At 38.2% G+C, this 22,485-nt stretch overlaps 1 protein-coding gene across 5 annotated transcripts in view; it reads left to right on the top strand.

The window, feature by feature from the left end:
- ERC1 (ELKS/RAB6-interacting/CAST family member 1) overlaps positions 1–22,485 on the top strand; it is a 267,709-nt gene that overhangs the window by 48,448 nt on the left and 196,776 nt on the right. For 4 of the 5 annotated variants that reach the window (XM_066549637.1, XM_066549641.1, XM_066549640.1 and 1 more), the window contains exons 2-5: positions 1,478–1,894; positions 13,238–13,312; positions 15,294–15,449; positions 20,034–20,201. In XM_066549637.1, coding sequence (XP_066405734.1) covers positions 1,478–1,894; positions 13,238–13,312; positions 15,294–15,449; positions 20,034–20,201 — 816 coding nt within the window. Of the gene's footprint in view, positions 1–1,477; positions 1,895–13,237; positions 13,313–15,293; positions 15,450–17,450; positions 17,535–20,033; positions 20,202–22,485 lie in introns of all 5 variants that reach the window. The other variant, XM_066549639.1, reaches the window with a different exon arrangement.

The raw sequence follows: 22,485 nt of genomic DNA, 5'->3' as shown, positions 1-22,485 counted from the left end.
TAACCCTTTGTGTTTCTAAAACAGATCAAAGGTAAGTAGCTCTGCTGTAAATGCTATCTGCTGTCTTTTCATGGAATCACAGTGTGCTTGAGGTTGGTGGGAGGTCAGCTGGTCCAACGCCTCTGCTCAGGCAAGGCCACTTAGAGCCTGTTGTCCAGACAGCTTTTTAGCATCTTCAGGGCATTTCACATAAGAATTGTGATAAACATATTCTTGGAGTAATGCTTAAACCCAAATCTTCTTAGTTTCTGCTTTTACAAATACTTGAGTAAAATGAAGTACTTGGACTTATAGAAAGCATTAATTTTGCACCATCTTTACATTTTAGACCTCACCAATGTGTGTCTGCATCAAGCTAGATCATAGAATATAACTTATTCTAGTACTTTAGCCTAGTGAATACTGGAAATAGCTGTATATGAGACACTGGTTTTTGTAATAGAAATGTACACCCCAGGGATCAGTGCATCCGACTTATTCACACTCAGACTAAATTGTAAGCATGTCTGCCTCACTTAAGAGAGATGTATCACTCAGTGTGCATCTCATTTCTGGTAATCAAATCTTTGTGCAGTGTTTGTACTTCTCTGTTATTGGCTTGATACTTCTGTCTTGCAGAAAAGAAAAAAATATATCTATCAAAATATAAACGAGGACATTTTTGTGGGCAAACTGTGCTTCTCCTGTATTGTCCATTACATTAACCCACTGTATTCAGACATTGAGACAGGATTTATTGTCTTTCACAACAACAAATTACTGCTGATCATTTGATTGACTTCATATTCCTATTTGTGAGGTGGTAACTTCTGTGCTAAAATCCTTGTGCATTACATTTTATTATATGGCCCTTTTCCCCATGTAGAATTTATCCAGTTTTCTATAGTTGTGTTTCTTCATTACAAGCTGAAGTTTCTTCTCTGAGTCAAATGGGAAATCTGTGCTAAGTGTAGAGTTACTGAGGAAGACCTTGGGAGCCTTCACAGGTGATTAGGTTTTGTGGGTGATATGTAAATTCTAATAGCACTGTGGCCCTCTGCTTCGCCAAGATGGTAATTCTATAGTAATTCTGGGTCTTCTTCTGCATAATTGTTCTATAGGGGAGGTGAACATTTGGAAGGGTACTGACACAAGTTGCTGAAAGCTGCTGACACTATCCTGTTTGAAACAGTCACTTTCTCAAGTTGATGCAAGTGGAAGAGTCACTCAAGCAAGAGTCTTCTAAGTCTTCTAAGAGTCTTCTAAATGTTAAGCAACCTCTATCAGACACAGAAGGAGGAACTTGAACTTTCTGTAGTATAACCCAGTTCCAATTTAATTCTGCTTTAAAAAACTCATTGTGGTGGTTTGGTGCTGGTTGGTTTGGCATTGTGGTTTCCACTTGGTTGGTGGTTCAGGAGGTCTGATGTGGCTCATACTGTTTTCTTTATTTCTCCAGTGGAGGGAATCCTCTGATTTCATTTGTTTGTTCTTTCAGCATATGCAGATGACTATCCAGGCTCTCCAAGATGAGCTGAGGATCCAGAGGGACCTGAACCAGTTGTTCCAGCAGGACAGCAGCAGCAGGACCAGCGAGCCCTTGGTGGCAGAGCTGACAGAGGAGAACTTCCAGCGGCTGCACGCGGAGCACGAGCGCCAGGCCAAGGAGCTGTTCCTGCTGCGGAAAACCTTGGAGGAGATGGAACTGCGTATTGAGACACAGAAACAGACCTTGAATGCACGTGATGAGTCCATCAAAAAGCTGCTGGAGATGCTGCAGAGTAAAGGTCTGTCAGCAAAAGCCACTGAGGAAGACCATGAGCGGACACGGCGGTTGGCTGAGGCGGAGATGCACGTGCACCACTTGGAAAGCCTTCTTGAACAGAAGGAAAAAGAAAACAACATGCTGAGAGAGGTGAGTGATCAAACTCATCTCCACTCTTAAACTCCTCTCTGTCTCCTATCCATTTCACAGTTGTAAGGAAAGAATCTTCCATCCTCTCTATAAGGTGTATTTTACATCAGATACGATTTGTGCACATTTTAAAATTTCTTTATGGCTTCCTTGCATGTACCTTTTGGGGTTTTGTGCTGTGGGCCCCACTTTTCCTGTAGGCTCCATAGGCAACTCTGGAGATGAATTGTCCTAAAGCCTGGAAAATAAATTATGAATTCTTCTGCTCCATTGTTGTTCGAGAGAAAGTAGCTACCTGTGTTTAGGTGAGAGCAGAGAGAGAAATCTTTGCAAGAGTAATGGATGATTGCTCAACAGTTTCCATGGAAACAGTCATCTTGCTGTGCAGGGTATTTGATAAAACTGTTAGCTGTCCTGGATGCACAACCAAAAAAGAGATTTCTTAAAGAGACACATAGTAACACCTTCTCACCATCCTTCTGAAAAGAGAAAAACTATTGTTATGTTTGTAGTGTACCTTAAAAGAGTACAGTGGCAGACATTCTTCACTATTAATAATTTTAAACTAATTATAACGAAATATAGTCTATATAGAATACAAATATTTTAGTAAAACAAAGGAAAATAAATGAAAGAAAATGAGTTATTGTGTAGCCAGTGTCATTACATTTTTTGATATTATTATATGCATTTTCCTGTTGTCAACCAGCCTCCTAAAGTAATCGAATATCAACTTCTAAAAGGCTGGTAATTCAGCATGGATTGTGCAGATGCACAGATAAGTATGTGTATGCATGGATTCACTAGTGCTAAGATTCTGTGTAAAGATTATTTTACATCTGTCGACTGAAGGCATGAATTGATAGCTATCCATGTGTACCATGTGTATGAATCTAATGACCTGTTCTGCACATTGGTATCTACCTCATGGTTCAGCATTTTTTGGGAAGCTCTGTGGGTATACAAGATTTAAGGCCCCTCTCTAAGAAGTCAAGAAAGCAAGGCCTGGAAGAGTTTTTTGAGATGAGTGTATGCAGCACATAAATACCTCTTAATACCTCTTATTCATATGTTTCCAGGGCCTGACCCATAGTGCTTGTGCTCTTGCAAGCATTTATATAAGAAAGCTGGAGCCCATTGCATTTCTGAGCCAGATTTAGGCCAGATTTATTTTTTTAGAGCAGTAATCTCTTGAGTGTCTGGAGTGAAGATAATATTATTCCAGAGTTTCTGCACTACAGTTTTTCCTTTATTTAGCAACCAATGATAATTCTGTTCCAATTCTTGTAACTATTTCAGGAAGAGCCTCAAATGGCTTCCATTTGTTTCTGCTCTAAGTCCAGCAACATAAATGAAAAGCTGGCAGGAGCTGTGCAATTTTTGAGGAATGCGGTTGCGTTCGTTCCTGCTGCAGATGAGTAGATGTTGCAGGATAAGAATTCTTGTTCCATTCATACATATTTGGAAATCATCAGTCATTTAAATACTAGTCTTTATGGTAAAAGACTTCCTAGAGGAGATAGAGATGACCTGCTGACTTGAAAGGGCAAAGGTGATTTATCAAATGTTTTAAAATTAATTACTCCTTGCTCCTTACCCGGCCCCAATTCATTGAGAAGTATAAGCTGGGTATAATGTAATTTGTAGCTCAAACCGTAGATGTGATGTGGGATCCAGCTGTGAAGCTGAGCACCCTTGTAGCCTCAAAAACATGCTGCCATATTATCTCCTTAGGGAACTGGGTGGCAGCAGGAATGGTTGTGTTTGTACCTGTGTGTCCCTGAGCTCTGAGCAAGGCTGAGCTAAGTGACCTCAGACTTACCTGCATCAAACTCAAGTGTCATGCCTGGGGCTCTGGCAGGCTGGAGAAAATCAGAGGAGCTTGCAGCTGGCTGCATGTGACTGCCTGAGCGCCCAGGTGCTCTGCAGGATGTGGTTCACAGCTGCTGTCCATGTTTCACACGTGGACATTGTCTCTCTTAGGTGTGTCACCTGCTATGTGTGTCTGCATCGCCCTCCTCAGCTGACCTTCTGTTATGTCCATCTGTATTTCCATAGTTGTAGGTTATTTTAGCTCTCTGCTGCCCCAGATACTAATGATGGAATTTTTGAGCTGCTTTGAAGAAATGAATCTACTTTCTTGATGGTTCTATATCTAGCATTCCAGTATCTGGAAAGGCATGCTAAACTCTTCTTTAAATACTGCTGGTAAAGGAAGCTTTAGTATCTCAAAGGGATTCTTAAGAGTGTGGAAGGTCAGTTTATATTTCATTTCCTAACAGAGCAGAAAATTTTAATAGCAGTCTTGACCATCTTAGCAAAAGAAGTTCTGAGATGTCAGAATCCACTAGTACTGACTCTGCAAGGGTGTTAGATTTCTGATAGAATGTTTGCTGGAAATAATATTAAAGATCTACATCTTGAAGCAAGAAGGTATCCCTCGTTTTCTGGTTTTGAAACCTACATGTAATTCCAAGTGTGATGTTGAGACTCAAGGTCATCAGACAGTTTTTCAGGCAGGCAGTGCAGTTACAGTGGCCAGCACTATGACCTTGAAAATTAAACCTTGAGAATTGATTTCTTCAGCTTTTGCTATTGCTGTTATTGTACTAAAGATTGCATGAATTTCCCAAGGAAAATAAATTCTAAGAGAGGTCAGAGTTGTGGTTCTGATAAGATTATAACTGTGTGCCACTCACCATTTTAGGTTGTTATATCCATTCCAACTTACTCCTTTTTCTAGTCTGAAAAATCCAGTGCTGCTTAATTGTTCCTCATATAAAAGACATCAGATATTTTTGATCACCTCCCAGGGCACTGTCTCAGTCTCCCAAATCCAGATTATAAAATGGATTCTCCAGCAGCTGCTGAGAGGTATCTCCATAAGCAATTTGACTCTCTTGGGCTTTTCCCAATTGCCCTGACTTCTGAGGATCTCAAGGAATTATTCATCTAAGTCCATGGGAAAGTTACTATATCCAGCATAGGATGTATTCAGCAACTGATACAGAGGGCATTCTCTCATTAACACAAATAATTAAATATCTCATTGAACATCAGAATGCCCTGACTTCAGCAGATAGCAGTGTGGCTGCATCACATTCCTCTACCCTGGAAAACAAGCTTAAGCTTCATAGCTTATTAAAAGATAGCTGCTATTTTGAATACCCCTTCTTCAGTCTTTGTGACAATTATTGTTGTTGGTATTCTAGACATAACTTTCAAAAACAAAATTATTTTCATACCAGGAAGAAATACTTGATGAAATCCAGCAGCTGGACTACAACTTCCAGAATAGCTCCCAAGCTGCCTCTATGCTCCAGAGTTGCCTGTTGCAGAATTATCAGTGGTGGTCCATAGCTCCAAAGATAACCAAGCTTGCTGTGTTCTTGCTGTGACAGCCTCCCTGCTCCCCAGTCCCCAAAGTGCTAGATGCACTGGTTAGAAATGGATTTTTCTCAGTTACACAGATTAATAGCCCAGATATCAGAGCAAAAGATAATGTGATCCACACCTGGTGTTCCAAACACTTGGAGTACTGTGGGCAGACTCAGATTTGTAAGGACAGTCCAACAGGGACTGTAAGTATGGATGGCTCACTACAACCATTTATTTAGAAACAGAAAGAAGGCTGTTTATTCTGAAGGTTTTTTTCTTCAGAAGGCAGTTCTGGCATCAAGGCTTGCATGTTACACTAGTGTGGAATGAGGGAAGAACTGACAGGAGCTTTATACTTTGTTTCCAGAAACTGTTTAGTAGTAAATTACAGTTTTGACTTGAATTTTTTTTTTTTTTTTTTTTTTTTTTTTAGTAATTGGACCCATTCAAACAAGATGGATTTTTATTCCAGCTTAGTACAAAACTGAATGAAGGAGTTAGGGATGAAGTGCTTAACAAATAAAGGAGGTTTTGTATGTAAAACAGGCACTGAAATGGGTGGTTCATGAGGGTACTTACCCACAATGAGCTTAAGGAAAGAGGCTGTGGCAGAAAAAGCTATTATTTCTTCCCTTTTTTGAGTGCTTGCTGAAATGGCAAGCCCACAAAGTGCTGTTTGTGAACTGCATCACAGTTCCCTAGGATGGCTTTATTGCAAGGACTGACCCCTCTTTGTGGCAGTTTGGAGTGAGGCTGCCCACTCCATCCTAGGAATCAGCCCTCAGTGGCTGGGGGCACTCCCTGCTCTGTCTCCCATGGGCAGAGGTCTGGCAGAGCACACCTGCCTATCTCACAGGTGTATTTAGGCTTAGATCAGCCAAACTCCATCCTGTGGTGGCCAGAGAGCAGCAGCAGGGAGCTCAGTGAGAAAGGAGGGATGTGGCATCCACGTGTCCCATCAGAGCCCTGCTGAGCTGTGCCCAGCGCAGAGAGGTTGCTTCCCTTGTCTGACTGGATTTTAATGAGCTGTGACAAGTTTTGCAAACAAATTATTTTTCCGTGGGTGTGTCAAAATTCTTACCCTTTTCTGCTCCAGGCTCAGAGGAGGATTTAGAAATTTTAATTGGAGCAATTAAGAGTTAACTCATAGAACACTTTTGTCCCATGCCAAGATTTTGCAACATAAATAAGATACTTCAGGAGAGAAGTTTTGGTTTGCAGGAGAAGATAGATTCAGTAACTGGAACTCTTACTGCCATCATATCTTTCTGATGAGGTAAAAAAAGAAGTTTCTGCTTTTTCATTGCTGCTTCATGCTTTTGACCTTTTAGAAGCAAATAGCAAGGGGAGAAGTGATTTCAATCAAGATAATTTAAATAATTATGTCTTTATTAGAATTGCTTGTTTGGTCTGCAGGTAGTTTTAAAACATACAGAGGTTTTGTAGGTCAAAATTTGAGAAAATGGGCTATTGCGACTTGAATGCATGCATAATGTAATTTTTATGCATTTAAATTTTTTAAAATACCATTTTAGTTTGGAATACTCTGTATGTCACCTGAGGTGAGAATGACAATTAAAAATATTCATATATATGAAATTATTTTCAGATTTCCTCAGTGCAGAGGTTGGTAGCTTCATAATTCTTCAAAAGTTGAAAAATTAGATTGGAAAAGAATGTATTTGTGTTCTGTTTTTCCAGATGGCAAACAAATCTGAAACACCTTATTCTAGCGTGGCAAATTTCTGATTTTTGTACAGTAGTTAAATAATGTGTAGGTATTAAGTAAATGGAAAAAAAAGCAGAACTCCAGTCATCTGTCAGGATGTTTTTTTTCTTTATTATAATATTGGTCTCATCAAAGTGAAATAATTAATAAAATTTCAGTAGGTTTCTTCATATGCTTTTTTAGCATGGGGGATAAATTATTTATTTATTGTACTTATTTCGAAACATTTTTTTTCTATATTAATGGGCTATTCTTCAACATACAGGAGGATTTCTTACTATTTCATTTCAGCACTTCTATACCTTTCAGATAGGATTTTAAAAACTATGTGAAACAATGCGTAAGTCTGTCTGGGGATTAAGGGTTTAAAATGCTTAAACTTCAATGTCTTTTGATGTTTTGTTATATTAGAAGCTGTTCTTTGTCAATACATGTTACATGCTTTGCTTTGTTTACAAATTACCTCTTAGGTATGCTTTCCTTGGAGATGGTCACATTATCCTGCACTTTTTTCCAGTAGAAGTGAGATTTGTGGAAGTTTGTTTCCACAAATGTCCAACTTTCTACTGGAAGGACAAAAACCTAAAAATACCATGAACAAGTTGGAAGCTAATTTAAGTAAAAAATGAGTGCTTTTGCACCTTAAATAAGAGGAAAGAGAAAAAAAATAATAATAGCAAACATGTAAATGAAGTTTTACAAGATTAAGATTTTAATTTTTAATTGACTTTTCTTCAGCTTTTGAATTCACATTTCTTCAGTCAGATTTCAATACAATGCCTTGCTACTTATAGCTAATTGGATGGTTTGAATTAGTTCTCATCTTACCTTGCTTTTACTTTAATTCCAAAGTTTTGAGGGATTTTGCTTTTGTTTCCTGCTGATTGAAATACTGAGATGAGCAGGAAGCTATGCTTTAATTTTCACTTTAGGAGATGCCTTAGTTAACAAACTTAAGTGTCCTAATATCTGAGGTTTTAATTGGATTTAGAAATAATCTTCTCAATGGATTAATACAATTGCAAAAGAGAGATGAGTTTCTTTAGCCAGGGATAGCTGAGCTTCAAAGCAACTGGCACCCTCCATGATCAGTGTGTGTGCAATTGCCAGCACATCTTTCAAAGTTATGTTCTCTATGAATACAGTCACTTTGTTTTTTTCAGGGAATTATGTTGATTGGGTTTGTAAATGCAGGAAATGACAAGTGGAAAAATGCAGAAATAATTTCCGAAGGAACTGCCATGATTACTGCTTCCAGACTTGTGTAACTATATAATTTTAGTAGCAAAAACTCTAATGGCAATGAAATAAATTCTGCAGGACTCTTATATGGGTTTGTTTCAGTTCATTTTTACATCTTGCTGAAATAGAAGTTAAAATTACTGGTATGGAGCACTTTTTGAAAAAAAAAAAAGCATAAAAAATCCTGAAACTAAACAATTGTGGTACTATCCAGTCACCTTCTGGCACCAGGTAGTAAAGATATTTATACAAATGAGTCATGCAGATTAAAGGGCTCTCCCACAGGTTATTTCATGCAACCTTCTGCTCAAACCAGCAATTTCAAGCGGCGGGGGATTCCACAGCCTCTCTGGGCACCTGCTCCAGCATTTGGTTGTTCTCCTGGTAAAATCTTTTTCATATTAGCAGGTCTAAATTTTCCGTGCTGGAAGTTCTTCCTGTTGCCTATCATCCTTTCACTTCTGAAAAGACTTTTCTTTCCATTATCTCTACAGCCTCTAGTTAGTTCTAGCAGGCATCAAGTTTCTCCCCAAGCCTTTTCTTTTCAGCTGAAGAAACACTTTATTCTCACTCTCTTCCCTTGCATCGTGTGTCTGTCAGACTCCGTTCAGATTTTCAGTGCCTTTCTTGTACTGGGGTGCCCAAAATTGGGCACAGTGCTCCAGCAGTGGTCTCACAAGGGCTGCACACATGGAGCTCCTGTTTCCCACCTCCTGCTTCTGCACTCTTGCTCACTCTCACTCAGCCCTGGGTGCAGTTGGGCTGCTCTGGGGGTTTGTCCACATCAAGACCACATAGCTTGATCCAATTCATGTCTTGCCCAGATTCCATAGGTCTGTAAGCTGCTGGGAGTGCTGTCTGTCCATTCTTCAGATCATGAAGGCACTGAGGGTAGTCAGGGGGAAGCTGCTGCCCACTGGACCCCTCATCATCACCAAGCTTGGAGCCTGACAGCCCAGCTTGTTTGCCACCTGCTTTGTTAACTGCTTACCCAGCCTGTGGCTCACAGATTTGTCTCCAGGCATGTTTGGAGGCCCTGGGACATGGAACACCCGTTGTCCCCCACTTAGTCACACAGACAGGTAGGAGAAAATCAGGTTAGTCAGGTGTGATTTGTCCTTCTACACAACTAAAGACCTATTTTATCTTCCATCGCTACTAAATAATTTTTAATTAACAATTATCATTCATACTGAGCTGATGGATGCTCCTAAAATTTTACTTTCGTTGTAACATTTGCGTTTTATTGTAATTAATTGGAACTAGGTTGCTGAAATCTAGGCAGGCAGAAAGCCATCTGAGAAACTAAACTTTAAGTACACAAGATATAACATTCATTTACTGAGGTCTGGAGGACAAGGTTGGAGAATAAAAACAGCTTTTAGTCAAAGCTCTCCAGTCCAATGAAAGATGCGAAGATCCAGCACAGGACATCATAACTGATTACTCAGAGATATGGATAGTACAGTTGAGATTTTAAAAAAACCAGAATCATGACTGTGCTTTTAATTACACATAATGTTTTATAGCAATTAAAAAAAAATTATGAAATGGCACGTTTTTGTTACTCTCTGTGTGGAATGTGCTGCCTGATAATGCAAGTTTGGCAGGAGATGGAAGGCATGTCCTTTATGGTTTTGGAAACTGCTTGTCTTGTGGCTACTAATAGATAAGTTGCTGTATTTTTAAGCATATAGCCTCCCCCACTATAAAAACATGATTGTTTAAAAGTGCATCTTCACATTTGTCCTGAATCCTGTGCAAAATCAGACACAGGAGCAACTGAGGGAATAATAATGGCCAGGTTATGAAGGAGGAAAAGGTTTGGACTAAATTCAACCCTCATTTTTATGTGCTTATGTACAATTTACAGTGATAATACTGCTCAGTATTGAGGACTCCTTCAATTCTAAACTATATTCTCTAATTTTGAACTATTTTCAAAAAAACCCCATGGACTTTGTAACTATTTATGGTGTGTTCAAATCACTTTATCACAGCTATCCTTTACATATTCAGTGTTCTCAGTGTCTTTCATTAGCTATTCTATGGTAATTATGCTGACCAGAAAATTAGAGTATTGTTCCTCACAGGGGCACTGTGCTGCCTTGCAGGACTACTTGGCAGATGTAATTATGATACACACCTTTAGTTCCTATCTTTTCCTGTGCTAGATTTTCTTGGAAAGGGAGATAGATATTCTTAATTAAAAATTAAGATGAAATATAAACCCCAACTCTGGAAAAGGTGCCCACCTTGTTTAGAACTTCTGACTATTTCTAGCTATAAAAGCTATTTCAGTTTCTAGTTATTGAATCTTAAAGATTTTTTTGGACAGAACAATCCATTTTGGAATTTTGTTGCCTGTGAATGTACTTTAGAGTTGCAATCAATTTGCACCATAATTTTGTTTTTCCTTTTTGCTATTACTTTTAAATGAAGGTGTTATTGAACATATGAAAGCAATAAAAACATAAAAGAGATTCATATGAGCCATCCCCTGTTATATTAATTTAATGTGCACTCAAAGGTGCAAAGATGCTAAATTTTACTAACCTGTTAGGAAATAATAGCAATTACATAAGAAAGTTCTTAATGTGTGGAAGTAAAGGAAAAATCCTGTTATTACTTTATCAGAATGGATAACTTGCAAGGAATCAAGGACTGAGTTTCTCTTTTTCTGATCCTGATATGTGGCCCTGTGTTTTTAACTATTGCACAAAATCCTGTTTCACAGGTTCAAATCTTAATTTTCATCCATCTATGGGGGGTGTGTCCACAACAGAATCTGAACACATCAGAGATATGATAGATTAGTATTTTTCCATTCTGCCACATGGACGCAGCCTGTATTTCCTAATTAAGAAGGGGATGTGTGCACTGCTTTCCTTCAGTCTGTGTTCCAGAGAGGCTCCGTCTGCCTGTAGCTTTTTTTTCCAGGCTCTTCAGGATCGCAGGCATGTTGCCAAAATTAAGCCCTTCCTGTGCAGTCAGGGGCTGGGAGGTGTTATTTTTCAGCAAGTTATGTCATCCAAATCACAGTGGAATTACTTAAGGCAATAGAAGTAGGACATTTCCTTTGCTGAAGTGCAGAGCATCACTTCACATAGAGGAGATACAGGCGTTTCTCAAGAAGGAGCTTAGAAGAATTTTCTCTTTGGGAAAACACTGAGCAATGGTGGAAGCAGACACTGTTGTGTCAGCACCCCTTTACAGACATGCAGTTCTCCTGCTGTGTATTCCACCTATCCCATTTCCATCGCAGCAGCTGATTTTATATTCTCAGGTCAGAAATAGTGCCTCTGCACAAGTGGAAGTTACCTAACTACTAAAATAAAAGTAATACAGTGTCCAGAATAGATTTATGGCATGTTAATTTTCAACCTTCTTATCCTTTGTTTTCTTAGTTGCTATAAGCTCACAAGAGTTTCTTTTAATTTCTTTGAGTAAATCCATTTGGGGAATGCAGGTACAGGTAAGTAGAATAATAATAATAATATTGCTCCACTCTGGTCTATGTGGTGCCAGTAATAATTGTGCAGAGGCTCTCAAGTTTTCTGTTGACTCTAGGAGAAACAAATATGTTTAGGGGGATTTTCAAGTTTATTTTTTCAGGAGGATTTTTTTTTATTTCAGAGAATACCAATGTACGCTGCAAACAGAGTTGTCAAAATATCTTCTCAGAAAATACACAAATATAATGTTGAAAACCAGAGAAACCTTCAATTGGAGTCTCTTGTTATTCCATTCATGGGCAACAACTTTTGCAAATGGTCTTATGCCAGACTTATGCAAGATTCTTGTGGCCCTTGGCATGTCACAACACATTTCAATCTTGCTTATTTCAGAGCTGTGTAGGAGCTTCACAATCTTACAAGCAGTGTTCTCAGTATTTTTTAAAAGCACTGTGCAACTCTACCTTTTTCATTCAAACAATCTTCTGGACCTAGTTGGCATGGATGACAGCCATACAGAATTTTAACTCCTCACAATTTCTGTTGAAAATACCAATTTGTGAATGGCTCTTGGGATTTGTTTTTCAGGTGTTTGAGGGGAGTGGATGGATGAACTGTGTGTGTGGGCACATGACACAATTCATTGTTAGATTAGTTGGCATCACAGTTGGTGCTCTGTGGGCACCAAAGTATTTTTCTGGTGTGTATAAGATTAACATTCTAACAGAATTCACATTCCTGCAGTTAACATGAGAGTGTGCTGTAAGGACAGTACAGTTTGAAGGCAAAGGGTGAATGAGTGTTAATAGTTTCTGTATTGTTTCTCCTCTTTTTACCACGTGCTAGCTTGAAACCTCAGCTCTATATGATAGAACAAGTTGTTTCAGCTTTCTGTAATTTTATCCCTTAGCAAGCAGTTTGATGCATGATATTGCTGTGAATTTACATCAACAGAAATATCACATGGACTTTGTATCCTCCTGTCTGCATCCCTTGAGCCTCTAGAGTCGTGTATTTTCAGCAGTGCTCAAGGCCAAGAGCCTTGAGAAAGATTTTTCATCCTCTATAGTTAAATGTTGCCACTCTGGGGTAAAAAATGCTGGAAAAAGAGAGTTAACAACAGCTGTGCCTTATAACTTGCTGAAATAGAAACCACAGTGTTGCTGTTTTCAGTAGGCCTCTAGTGAAGTGCGTTTTGTGTATGTCTTCCATGAGAAACTATCAGGAGTTCAGATTAGTTTAGCAGGCAGGTGATGGAGCTTTGTAGTAGACCCAGCTGTCATTTCAAGTTTATGTTGAGTAAGAGGGGAGTTGAAGGTGCAGTTTGTGCTGGGCCTTTTTACCTGTGGCTGGGATTCTGTTGAATGAACTTTTGGCAATCCTTTCTGTGATAGGAGAAGTGGTAAGATGAGTGGACTGGCAACACCAGAAAGCAGCATTGAGTTATGCTGTGTATTAGAAAGAGAAGCTTCTAGTAATGATGTTTGTATTGGGGCCCTGCCATTAGTCTGACTCTTGCTTTCATTTCTGCTGGCACAGGAAATCCATCGTCGATTTGAGAACGCTCCCGACACGGCCAAGACAAAGGCTCTCCAAACTGTTATTGAGATGAAGGTAAATGGTTCTTGTGCATGGGCAGCAGTAGAATTTGTTCTCTGGAAAATGGGTTTTCATCTGAAAGGTGACTCTACCAAATACCACATGCTTCTGTCAGTCTTGTAATTTAAAATAAGTACATTTTTATACTATTTTATTATCTATTATTATTTTGTTACTATTGATCACTGAAGAGACAGACACAGTTGAAACTTGTCTTCTGTCTGCCTGCAGCAGCAGATACAGATTTCTTGCAGTTAAGCAGAAGTTCATTATATTACAAGAATAGGAATGATAGGTTAATATGAAAGATTTGTGGGATTTTATGATGTGGGTTCTTTTCTTTTTATGTTATCAACGTTTGAAGTACTGCTCTGCATTCTGTGTGTTAGCAAAGTTAGCAAACTCAACACCCACTTAAAGAATGGGTCATATAGCTAGAAATATGTCTGTATGCCATCATAAACCTAACTTTTCTAAATGAATTTGTGATTGAATTCTTAAGCCATTAGTGTAAGTATTTAATGGACTGATGGCAATTGGCCAAGAACTCAGGAGCCATAATCAAGTGTGTGGTTTACACAGCTTTATGCAATCATATTTCATATTGAATTGCTCATAAAGTACATCAGACAGGGTTTGGACAAATGGAGTTGAAAAACTGGAAACTGTCTTTGCAAGCTGTTCTTTTCCATTTTGTATCCCTCCTTTTTATTTTATTTTCCTTCCTTTTCTTCTCCTGCAGCTTTTTCCATTCTATATCAGTGTTTTCCTTATTTATATCCCATCTTTCATTTGCTATCACTCTTATTAGTCATCCTTGTGGTCCATAGTAATGGAAACTAGTTGACCATCTGGTAACATTAGGTATCTTTGCTATCAAAAGAGAAACACAGGGACATTTCTGGGAAATCATGTGAGCACTGAAGATAAATACTGTTGTCAATTTCAACATATCATTTTACTTTACTACCTCTAATTTTTTGCTGCAAAAATTCACTTTATCAATTTTAACATAAGTATCAAACATTAATCAGGAAATCCAGTTAGATCTTCATAATGATGCTTTTAAAAATATCATCTCATTAATAAAAACCTATATTTAAAAAAATCAGCTTTTTGTTTAGCTGTGCTTTGTTTAGCAAAGAAAAAGTTAGGAAGGTTTTCTTCATGAAAGTCTGTAGTATTGTTTCAAATCAGATCTGTCTTCCAGGAAAGACTAAATATTTTGGTGAAATGAAATAGGAAAAAAATAGTCTGCTTTAAGAGATAATAGTTGCTGAATACATATCCATGATCAGGAGTATGCATGGAGCTCTGTGTGCTGTGTGAGTCTGTTCTTGCTGCTCCTAACACAAAAAACTTGTAAAGAAACACTAAACCAGGTACACAGAATGAATACCTCTGATCATCCTGTATGAGGATAATGATAGATTGACTTTCTTTTTCCACATGGCTATTTTTAACCCACTGAAATATTTTATGCATTGTACATATGAGCCAGAATCCTTTACTGCTTTATCCAATCAATAACGGATTGTTGCACATTTTCCTTGCTTATGGTGTTTTGCTGTTCCCCATTTGTGACCCCAGTTAAATTAACTAGTGGTACAAACCCAATTTCTTACCATTCTTACAGTCACATTTTGCTGTCCATTCAATTAAAATTACATTTCTTTCTGAAAAGGCAACATTTCCTCATGTTCCTTTATTTATTAATTTTATTTCTTTATTTCATCCTACATGATGTTTCTGCCCTGAACCATGTTTTATTTCAGTACTATACTCTTGCTTTCCTTGAAAGGTAAAAACTAAATTGAAAAATGAATATCTGAGCTGTCATCTGTAAAGAGTTGAACACTGATATCTCTAAGAACTTCCTAAGTAAATTTCAAGGGCAGGTAATTTATTGGACACAAATCTCCTTTTGTTTTGCTACAACAGTATGCTAACAAAAATCACCTGTGTGTCTTTACCCATCTCCTCTAATCACTTCCAGGATTCAAAAATCTCTTCCATGGAGCGTGGCCTCCGGGATTTGGAAGAGGAGATTCAGATGCTGAAGTCCAACGGAGCCCTGAGCACGGAGGAGCGGGAGGAGGAGATGAAGCAAATGGAGGTGTACCGGAGCCATTCCAAATTCATGAAAAACAAGGTACTGGGAAAACACCTCACAGCCCTGTGTTCAACTGGGCTGAGTGAACAGGGCAGAGGAATGTGCATGCTTTAGTTGGGAATTATGGTCTGGGTTCCCAGTCAGATGCTGGGAAACAGAACTGATTTAGTACCTGGCCATGAAGCCACTAAAATAACTTAAAAATATGTAAGAAAATTTGAAATTGAAATATTTTGAAAATTTGAAAAAATTAATTGAAAATATTATAATGGTTTTTCAGTAAGATCAGTGGCTCAAGTTTTCCTTTTATTGTCACACTGATCTTTTTCCTTTCCTTTTTCCTTTCCTTTTTCCTTTCCTTTTTCCTTTCCTTTTTCCTTTCCTTTTTCCTTTCCTTTTTCCTTTCCTTTTTCCTTTCCTTTTTCCTTTCCTTTTTCCTTTCCTTTTTCCTTGCCTTTTTCCTTGCCTTTTTCCTTGCCTTTTTCCTTGCCTTTTTCCTTGCCTTTTTCCTTGCCTTTTTCCTTGCCTTTTTCCTTGCCTTTTTCCTTGCCTTTTTCCTTGCCTTTTTCCTTGCCTTTTTCCTTGCCTTTTTCCTTTCCTTTTCTCAATTATTGGTTCAGGTTTTATTTTGTCAGATGTCTTTCCAAAGATACTTCATTGAAAATAATATATTTATTTTTGCAGCTGTTGCTGTATAATATAACTGTTTGGCCTTTCCATTATGTAAAAGTTGAGAAGAGGGTGAGCTGTCACAATAATGGTTTTCCATTGCACTCTCCTTCCAGCATTGGAGTCAGCATGAGAGCAGAGTCTGCAACAATGGTGGTGCTGACATTAATTCTGTTGTTTGGAATACAGGACAAATACAGCAGTGAGAGATGTTGGTCCTCATGTGTAAAGGTGGACACTGGCTATTGAATTGTCTGTAGGCAGAGGTCAACCCATTCTTTGTTTCTCAGTCTTTTAGTGGGTCCTAACATTCTTTAGTGAAGGTTCAGGCCTTCTTGTGCAGTAAATTTAAGTATATTGTGAACAGTCCTGCCTTTCTTAATTAGCTCATGTGTACTCCCTGCAAGCAGTATACAAACCCTGGAACAGAGGTTGAAAATTACTCCACTAGGTCCTGAACAATTGTAACCCACTGCATTTGGCCTACTTGAAATTATTGGTCACATAAAGAATGCTGGGTGAAGTGTCTTGGAGGAAGCAGTGTTACTTGCCCTGAGGTCGATTTGAGTACTAAGGATGGGTTCCTTCCTCTTGCCTCACACCATTTCACTGAAACACCTCGAGATAACCACATCTGTTCTTACTTTTGCTCCTTATCCCACTGGGTTGCTTCTAGGAACTGAAAGGCACCTTGTTCAAATTAGGAATGGAGGAGGAGATTAGAGCACCGCTTCCTTCCATCTTTTCTTCTGTCTTTCCTTCTTTCATTGTTAGCAACTCTTCAATTTCCCCTTGTCCTGTCTCTCTGTGGATCTATAGATCTACTCAGCTACTTGATTTCTCTTCTGTCTCCTGGTCTGCTCACTTATTTTCCTGCAGAAAATTTCTTCCTTTTTGGTATCTGTTTGCTCATGACTCATGGCCATCTCCAGTCCTCACATCTTGCTGTCCTACTTTGTTCTGTAATTGCACAGCATTTTTTTTTTCAGCATTGTATAAGTGATTTGTGGCTGTAGCTTGACAATTAACATTATTTCTCTTAAGCTGAAGTATGTCCTTTTTCCTGTTGTAATTTCCTCATGAACTGCAGTTTCAATACCCTTGGGATAAGTGCCACATACTTGACATATGTAAACATAACCATAATTGTATATCTTCTGTTTCATAATCAAATTCTTGTCAGGCAGCTTCTATGAAATTACACAGACATTAAACTTTTGAGAGGACTTACTGAAGAATGGAAGAGGAAATGAGTGACCATTGTTGATCCTTCTCTTTGGTTCTTTGTCACTTTCAGTCAGTTGGAGTGAAACAGGCTGACTAGAAGCTGACAAATAATAAATATTTAAAAGCATAACAATGTCGTGACAGGTAGAGCAACTGAAGGAAGAGCTAAGTGCCAAAGAGGCTCAAGGGGAGGACCTGAAAAAAAGAGTGGCTGGTCTCCAGACCGAGGTCTCTGCAGTAAGATCTCTCTTTTGTGTGCAGTGGCCATTCACTGGGGCTTGCTAGCTCTTCTGGCTTTCTTCTCTTACCTCCTTCATGGCTTGATATAACAAGTAGAACTAACAGCCTGCTCAGCCTTGTAGCTGCCTTTTTGTTCACATGGTTTTGGGGTCCATAAATAACATCACTCTCCAGCTGAACATCTGTATTTGTTTTATTGCTGTTTTTAATGGTTTGAGCAATAACCTACTCTTCTCTACTGAAGCAGATTTTCAAAAGCATTCAGCACCCATTTTGTGGACAGACTTTCAAAGAGATTTCCTGTTCCTAGTAAAAAAAAATTAATTTGAAAACTTGTGTCAAACCCTCTTAACATTGTTTCACAAAAAATAATGAAATCTGGATGCTGAACGCTTTTAAAACTGCTGGATTTTAGCAGCATGAATTTAGGTTATTTGCTGTGAAGTTGGAGTTTCACTCAAAAGAGTGAATATGGTTTCATCAAGAAGAGAGATGTGAGCACTTGATGCTGTTTTTACTTCTCTTGCAAATGTGGATGGTGTGTGCTGCATTCTTACTGAAGAGCTCTGGCACATTGGCAGGGTGGGCTTGCAGCTCTGAAATGGGAGACAAGAATCTTGTCAAGAGACAAGAATCTCACAGGGCTGCTTGGGAAGCTTCACCTGATGAAATGTGGTAAACATCTCTTCTGAGATGTGCCCAAAAACAATCTGTCTTTTTGAGAAAGTTTTACTCTGATTCATCTACTTACTAATTGAAAAAGTTTGTGTCATCTGAGATTTTTTTAAGGAGGCTTTTTTGTTTAGATACTCTAGAAAAGATAACCAGTAAATAATTCAGCTCTTTGCAGCAGTTGTTCTGTGCCTGGCAGTACTGTGCAACTGGTGGCTGACAGCAGAAATAGTGCAGCTGACATAAATATCTCTGTGGTGAATTGAAATAGGTGGCAGAATCATCCTCTGGGCATATTTGCTTTTAGTAAAATATGAAAAAAACCCCAACTTAGCAGGTTTGAATTAGTGAACAACAAACTATTGAGTAGTTCTATAAATTCTTATATACCTTCTCAGTGTTCCATTTAATAAAATGAGTTTGGGAGGTTTTTTGAGATGCATGTCCTCCTTCCCCATTCCCTCATGTAGAGTTTCACACTGGAACACAGGAGTCCTGGGTTAACTATTTTGATACTATTTTAATACTTTTTGGTAAAGCGTTTTCTTCCTTTAATTGCCCATTATTGAAAAAATATTGTCAATATAAAACTGCTTTTACCCAAGCTTTTTTTTTCTCAGTTATTCCTACAAGTATGTGCATTTATTCTAATCAAAAACTTTAAAAACAAATCATAAACTATACTATTATTTTGTTCATGTTTCCAGATATGGGCAGTGACGTGGACAATTTTTTTATCTTGTGATGTCCTTTAATTTATGTTTTTAAGCACTGGACAATGCACTTTTGAGGCTAAGGAATTTTTTTTAATGTCACATACAGAATTGTTCAAAGACTTTTAAGTTTTTAGAGATACATCCACCTGTGCTATATAATATGTAGCAGTAAAATATTGCTATTCTGTGAGACAGGAAGCAAACCAGAAAGTTGGTTACAAACTTGGACTTAAAACTACATTTAGACTTCTCTGTCATCTTTTATGAATATTTTTTCTCAGACTTAATAAAAGTTGTCCTGAGTGATTATTGCACTTAAATTAAGATTTTAGATAATATAATTGCCTTTTTTTAGTGCTTATTAAAATTTTTTAAAATTTACTAGGGTTTTTTCTCTTAATAAAAATCCAACATACATTTGTTGAAATAAATTTGCATTTTTGTACTGATCTAATTCACTACATTAAATGTAGGAAATCGCTCTCAACAAAATGCAGTTCCACAAACAGTTTTCATGTTGTTTTGATGAATATTTGCATCTGCTTTTAGAAACTTCCACAAACTAAAGTGTGTTTCATAGAATAAAATGCTGATTTTGTAAATGATGAGAAAAGTAAAGATGTCTTCACATCCTCTGTAAGCATGAGGCTGGATTGATAGGTGGGGAGCTGGAGGGCAACTTTGTGATTTGACATTTCAAAGCAAAGGTGGTGCTGCTGAGAGCCCTGCAGGTGTCTCATCTGCTCTGATATTACAGGCTAGGGGTGCTTTGTCATTACAGTTCTGCTTCATCTTCATTAAAACCTTATCCCTGTTACCTGTCTGGGTTTGGTCAGTCCTTTGGAAGATGAATAACAACAGACTGCCGCTATTAAAAAGAACCTCCCTTGAAAAATTGATGACATTGCTCCCCTCTCTTTTTCCTTGTATCCTTTGCTCATGACACAAATTTTTGCCAGCTTTTCACTCAAGATAACTGAAGGCTTCATAGTTCTGTGGGTTAATTTTAGAGTTGGTTGATAGTTGTGTATTTATGGTAAATTTTGTAAGGAAGGCATAAATGATTTGTCCCTTTGCCCATCCTTTCTGTGTGTTGCAGATTGGCCAGGTGAAACAGGAGCTGTCACGCAAGGACACGGAGCTGCTGGCGCTGCAGACCAAGCTGGAGACCCTCACCAATCAGTTCTCTGACAGCAAGCAGCACATCGAGGTTCTCAAAGAGTCTCTTACAGCTAAAGAGCAAAGAGCTGCCATCCTGCAGACAGAGGTGAGGAGGGCAATTCTGTACTTGCTGAGTGTGCACAGAGAAAGAGAGAAAACTCATGATCTCTTCTGTTCCTAGGTTGTACAGTCCCACAGCCATCCAGTGATGCTTGTTCTGAGCACTTTGTATCTCTGATGATGTGTTTGGCTCTCTAGGCCAGGGGATTGATCTAAAGACAAATATGTGTGCATGAGTGCTTGGCTGAATTAGAAGTTGCAATGTCTGAGCTGGGAGGATTTATTTGCAGTGACCTTGTAGCTAGAGGAGAGAAGGGAAAGGAAAATGATACCAATAGCAAACACTCTGCAGAGGCTTCACCATTACTGTCAGAATGTCCAGGAACTCTTGCTTTGCTTACACCTAAAATATGGACTTTCATGGTTTATGATGCATATTCCAAGGTAAAGGAAAAATATTTTTTCTAAACTGTGTTTTGATGACAAATGCCTAATAAATTCCCATATTGCATAAGACCCAGGTGTGTATCTGGACATCAAACAGATAACGAATGCAGCATAAACGTGTTGCTTCTGGACATTCTTGAAGAGCAGGCATGAAATGTTGTGTGCAGACAGCAACTTCAGTCTCTGGCTTGGAAAACTGTAGTGTTAGTGGAAGTCCAAAAGATGGCAGTGATGCATTAAAAACTTTGTGTTGTTACAGCTAAGAGTCAAAGGTAAAAGAGCTGAGAAAAGGCATGCAGGAAATTTGTGGGGGACAGTGGTAGAAGGTTCCATATTACAAGAGCATAAGAGAATTGGCCTGAACTTTTTACCCTAATTTAGCTTTCCTTTAGCCAAAATTGATGAATCTGTGGGTACTCATGGCCTTGTTGACATGCAGTAATGAAGTTGCAGAGTAAATATTTTTGGATGTTCCAGGATGGCTTTTCTGATTATTCTCAGATTTATGTAGAGGTTGAGATTGCATTAGTGGGTATAACTGGGAAAGTGTTCAGTTTACAATCATACACCTCCTGTTAAATTTGTTCATTCCTTTTTGCTAGTTCATGAATGTACCCTAGATTAGTACATGTCTATTTAAAAGAAATATTTAAATTTCAAAATATCATTAAAGCGGGTGTTAGGTAAATAAACATTTTCAAAGGTAAAATGCAGGCTTTGATCCATTGAAGCGATTGAAAAGAATATAGCTATGTTAAATGTGCAGTACTGTGACAAACCTACAAAAGTAGAAACACATTTCTCACTGCTAAGTAATAATTAGTAGTACTTTTGTACCTTGAGAGGTGAAGTTCTTGAAGAAATTTACTTTATTAACAAGCTAAAAGACTTCAGTAGAGGATCATGCTTTCAGCTGTTACAGTAGGTAAACATATTTATTCAATTAAAGTGTCCAGAATTGAAACAGAGTATTTAAAACGAAGAAGACTTGATTATATACCATAGATAGATACTTTTGGCAGTTATTCAGAACATCTTGATTTTATTTTACCTACAGACTAAAGTACTTTAATACAGAAAATGATTCTACTCTCTAACTTGTTATATTACTAAATAATTATTGACTATTTTTGTTCTTCACTGGCTGCTTCCATATGAAATTCTCATGTAGCACCACAAAACCAAACTGGCTTCCTTCTTCCAAGAAGATATTTATACTTTTTGGAAGATAATCTCATCTTTGTCACCCTTGTTGGGAGTTCTTGTCAGAAAGCTCAACAATTAAATTATCACGCAGTTGCTTTTTTTCTGTGTTCACAGGTGATCCTCTTAGGTATAGGATTGAAACATGCTGAGGACATACAGCTGAGATGTTTGTTATTGCATCCTGTGATCATTTGGTTTTTTTAAAGGAAAGGATATCTTTCCATACAAGGGTTTTCTTAGGGAATGAGGTAGGAATGTGAGATCCTGCTTGGCCTCACTTCTTGACAGCACTGGTCAATGTTAAAGCCCAATTAGCTTCTCTCAGGACACCTAGAGAGAGTGTGAGGAGGAAGAGAGCTTCAGTTTCTGACATAGATTGTCAGACATCTTCATGGGGATCAGTTCTTTAAAGTCAGATTTAAATAAACATTTTAAAAGAAAAGACCTCTTATTTATTCTTCTGTTAAGGAACCTGCTCAGAGGTGGGGAAAAGTGTTGATATAACATCTCAAAAATGGATGTGCCACCTGCCACGCTAGAACTACAAGCAGCAGTGAGCTGTTTGTGGGGTGTTTATCTTGAGGGCTATTGGGTGGAGAGGATATTGTGGTTAACTTTTCAATTGGTGTAGAAACCTTTAAAAATAGCTCTAAAATTGTAGAGTCACTTTGTAAACA

Source organism: Molothrus aeneus, chromosome 5 (genome assembly GCF_037042795.1).
Source record: "Molothrus aeneus isolate 106 chromosome 5, BPBGC_Maene_1.0, whole genome shotgun sequence".
NCBI lineage: Eukaryota > Metazoa > Chordata > Aves > Passeriformes > Icteridae > Molothrus > Molothrus aeneus.
Note: the sequence above shows the minus strand (reverse complement) of the source record. Positions and strands in the feature narration are given on the sequence as shown.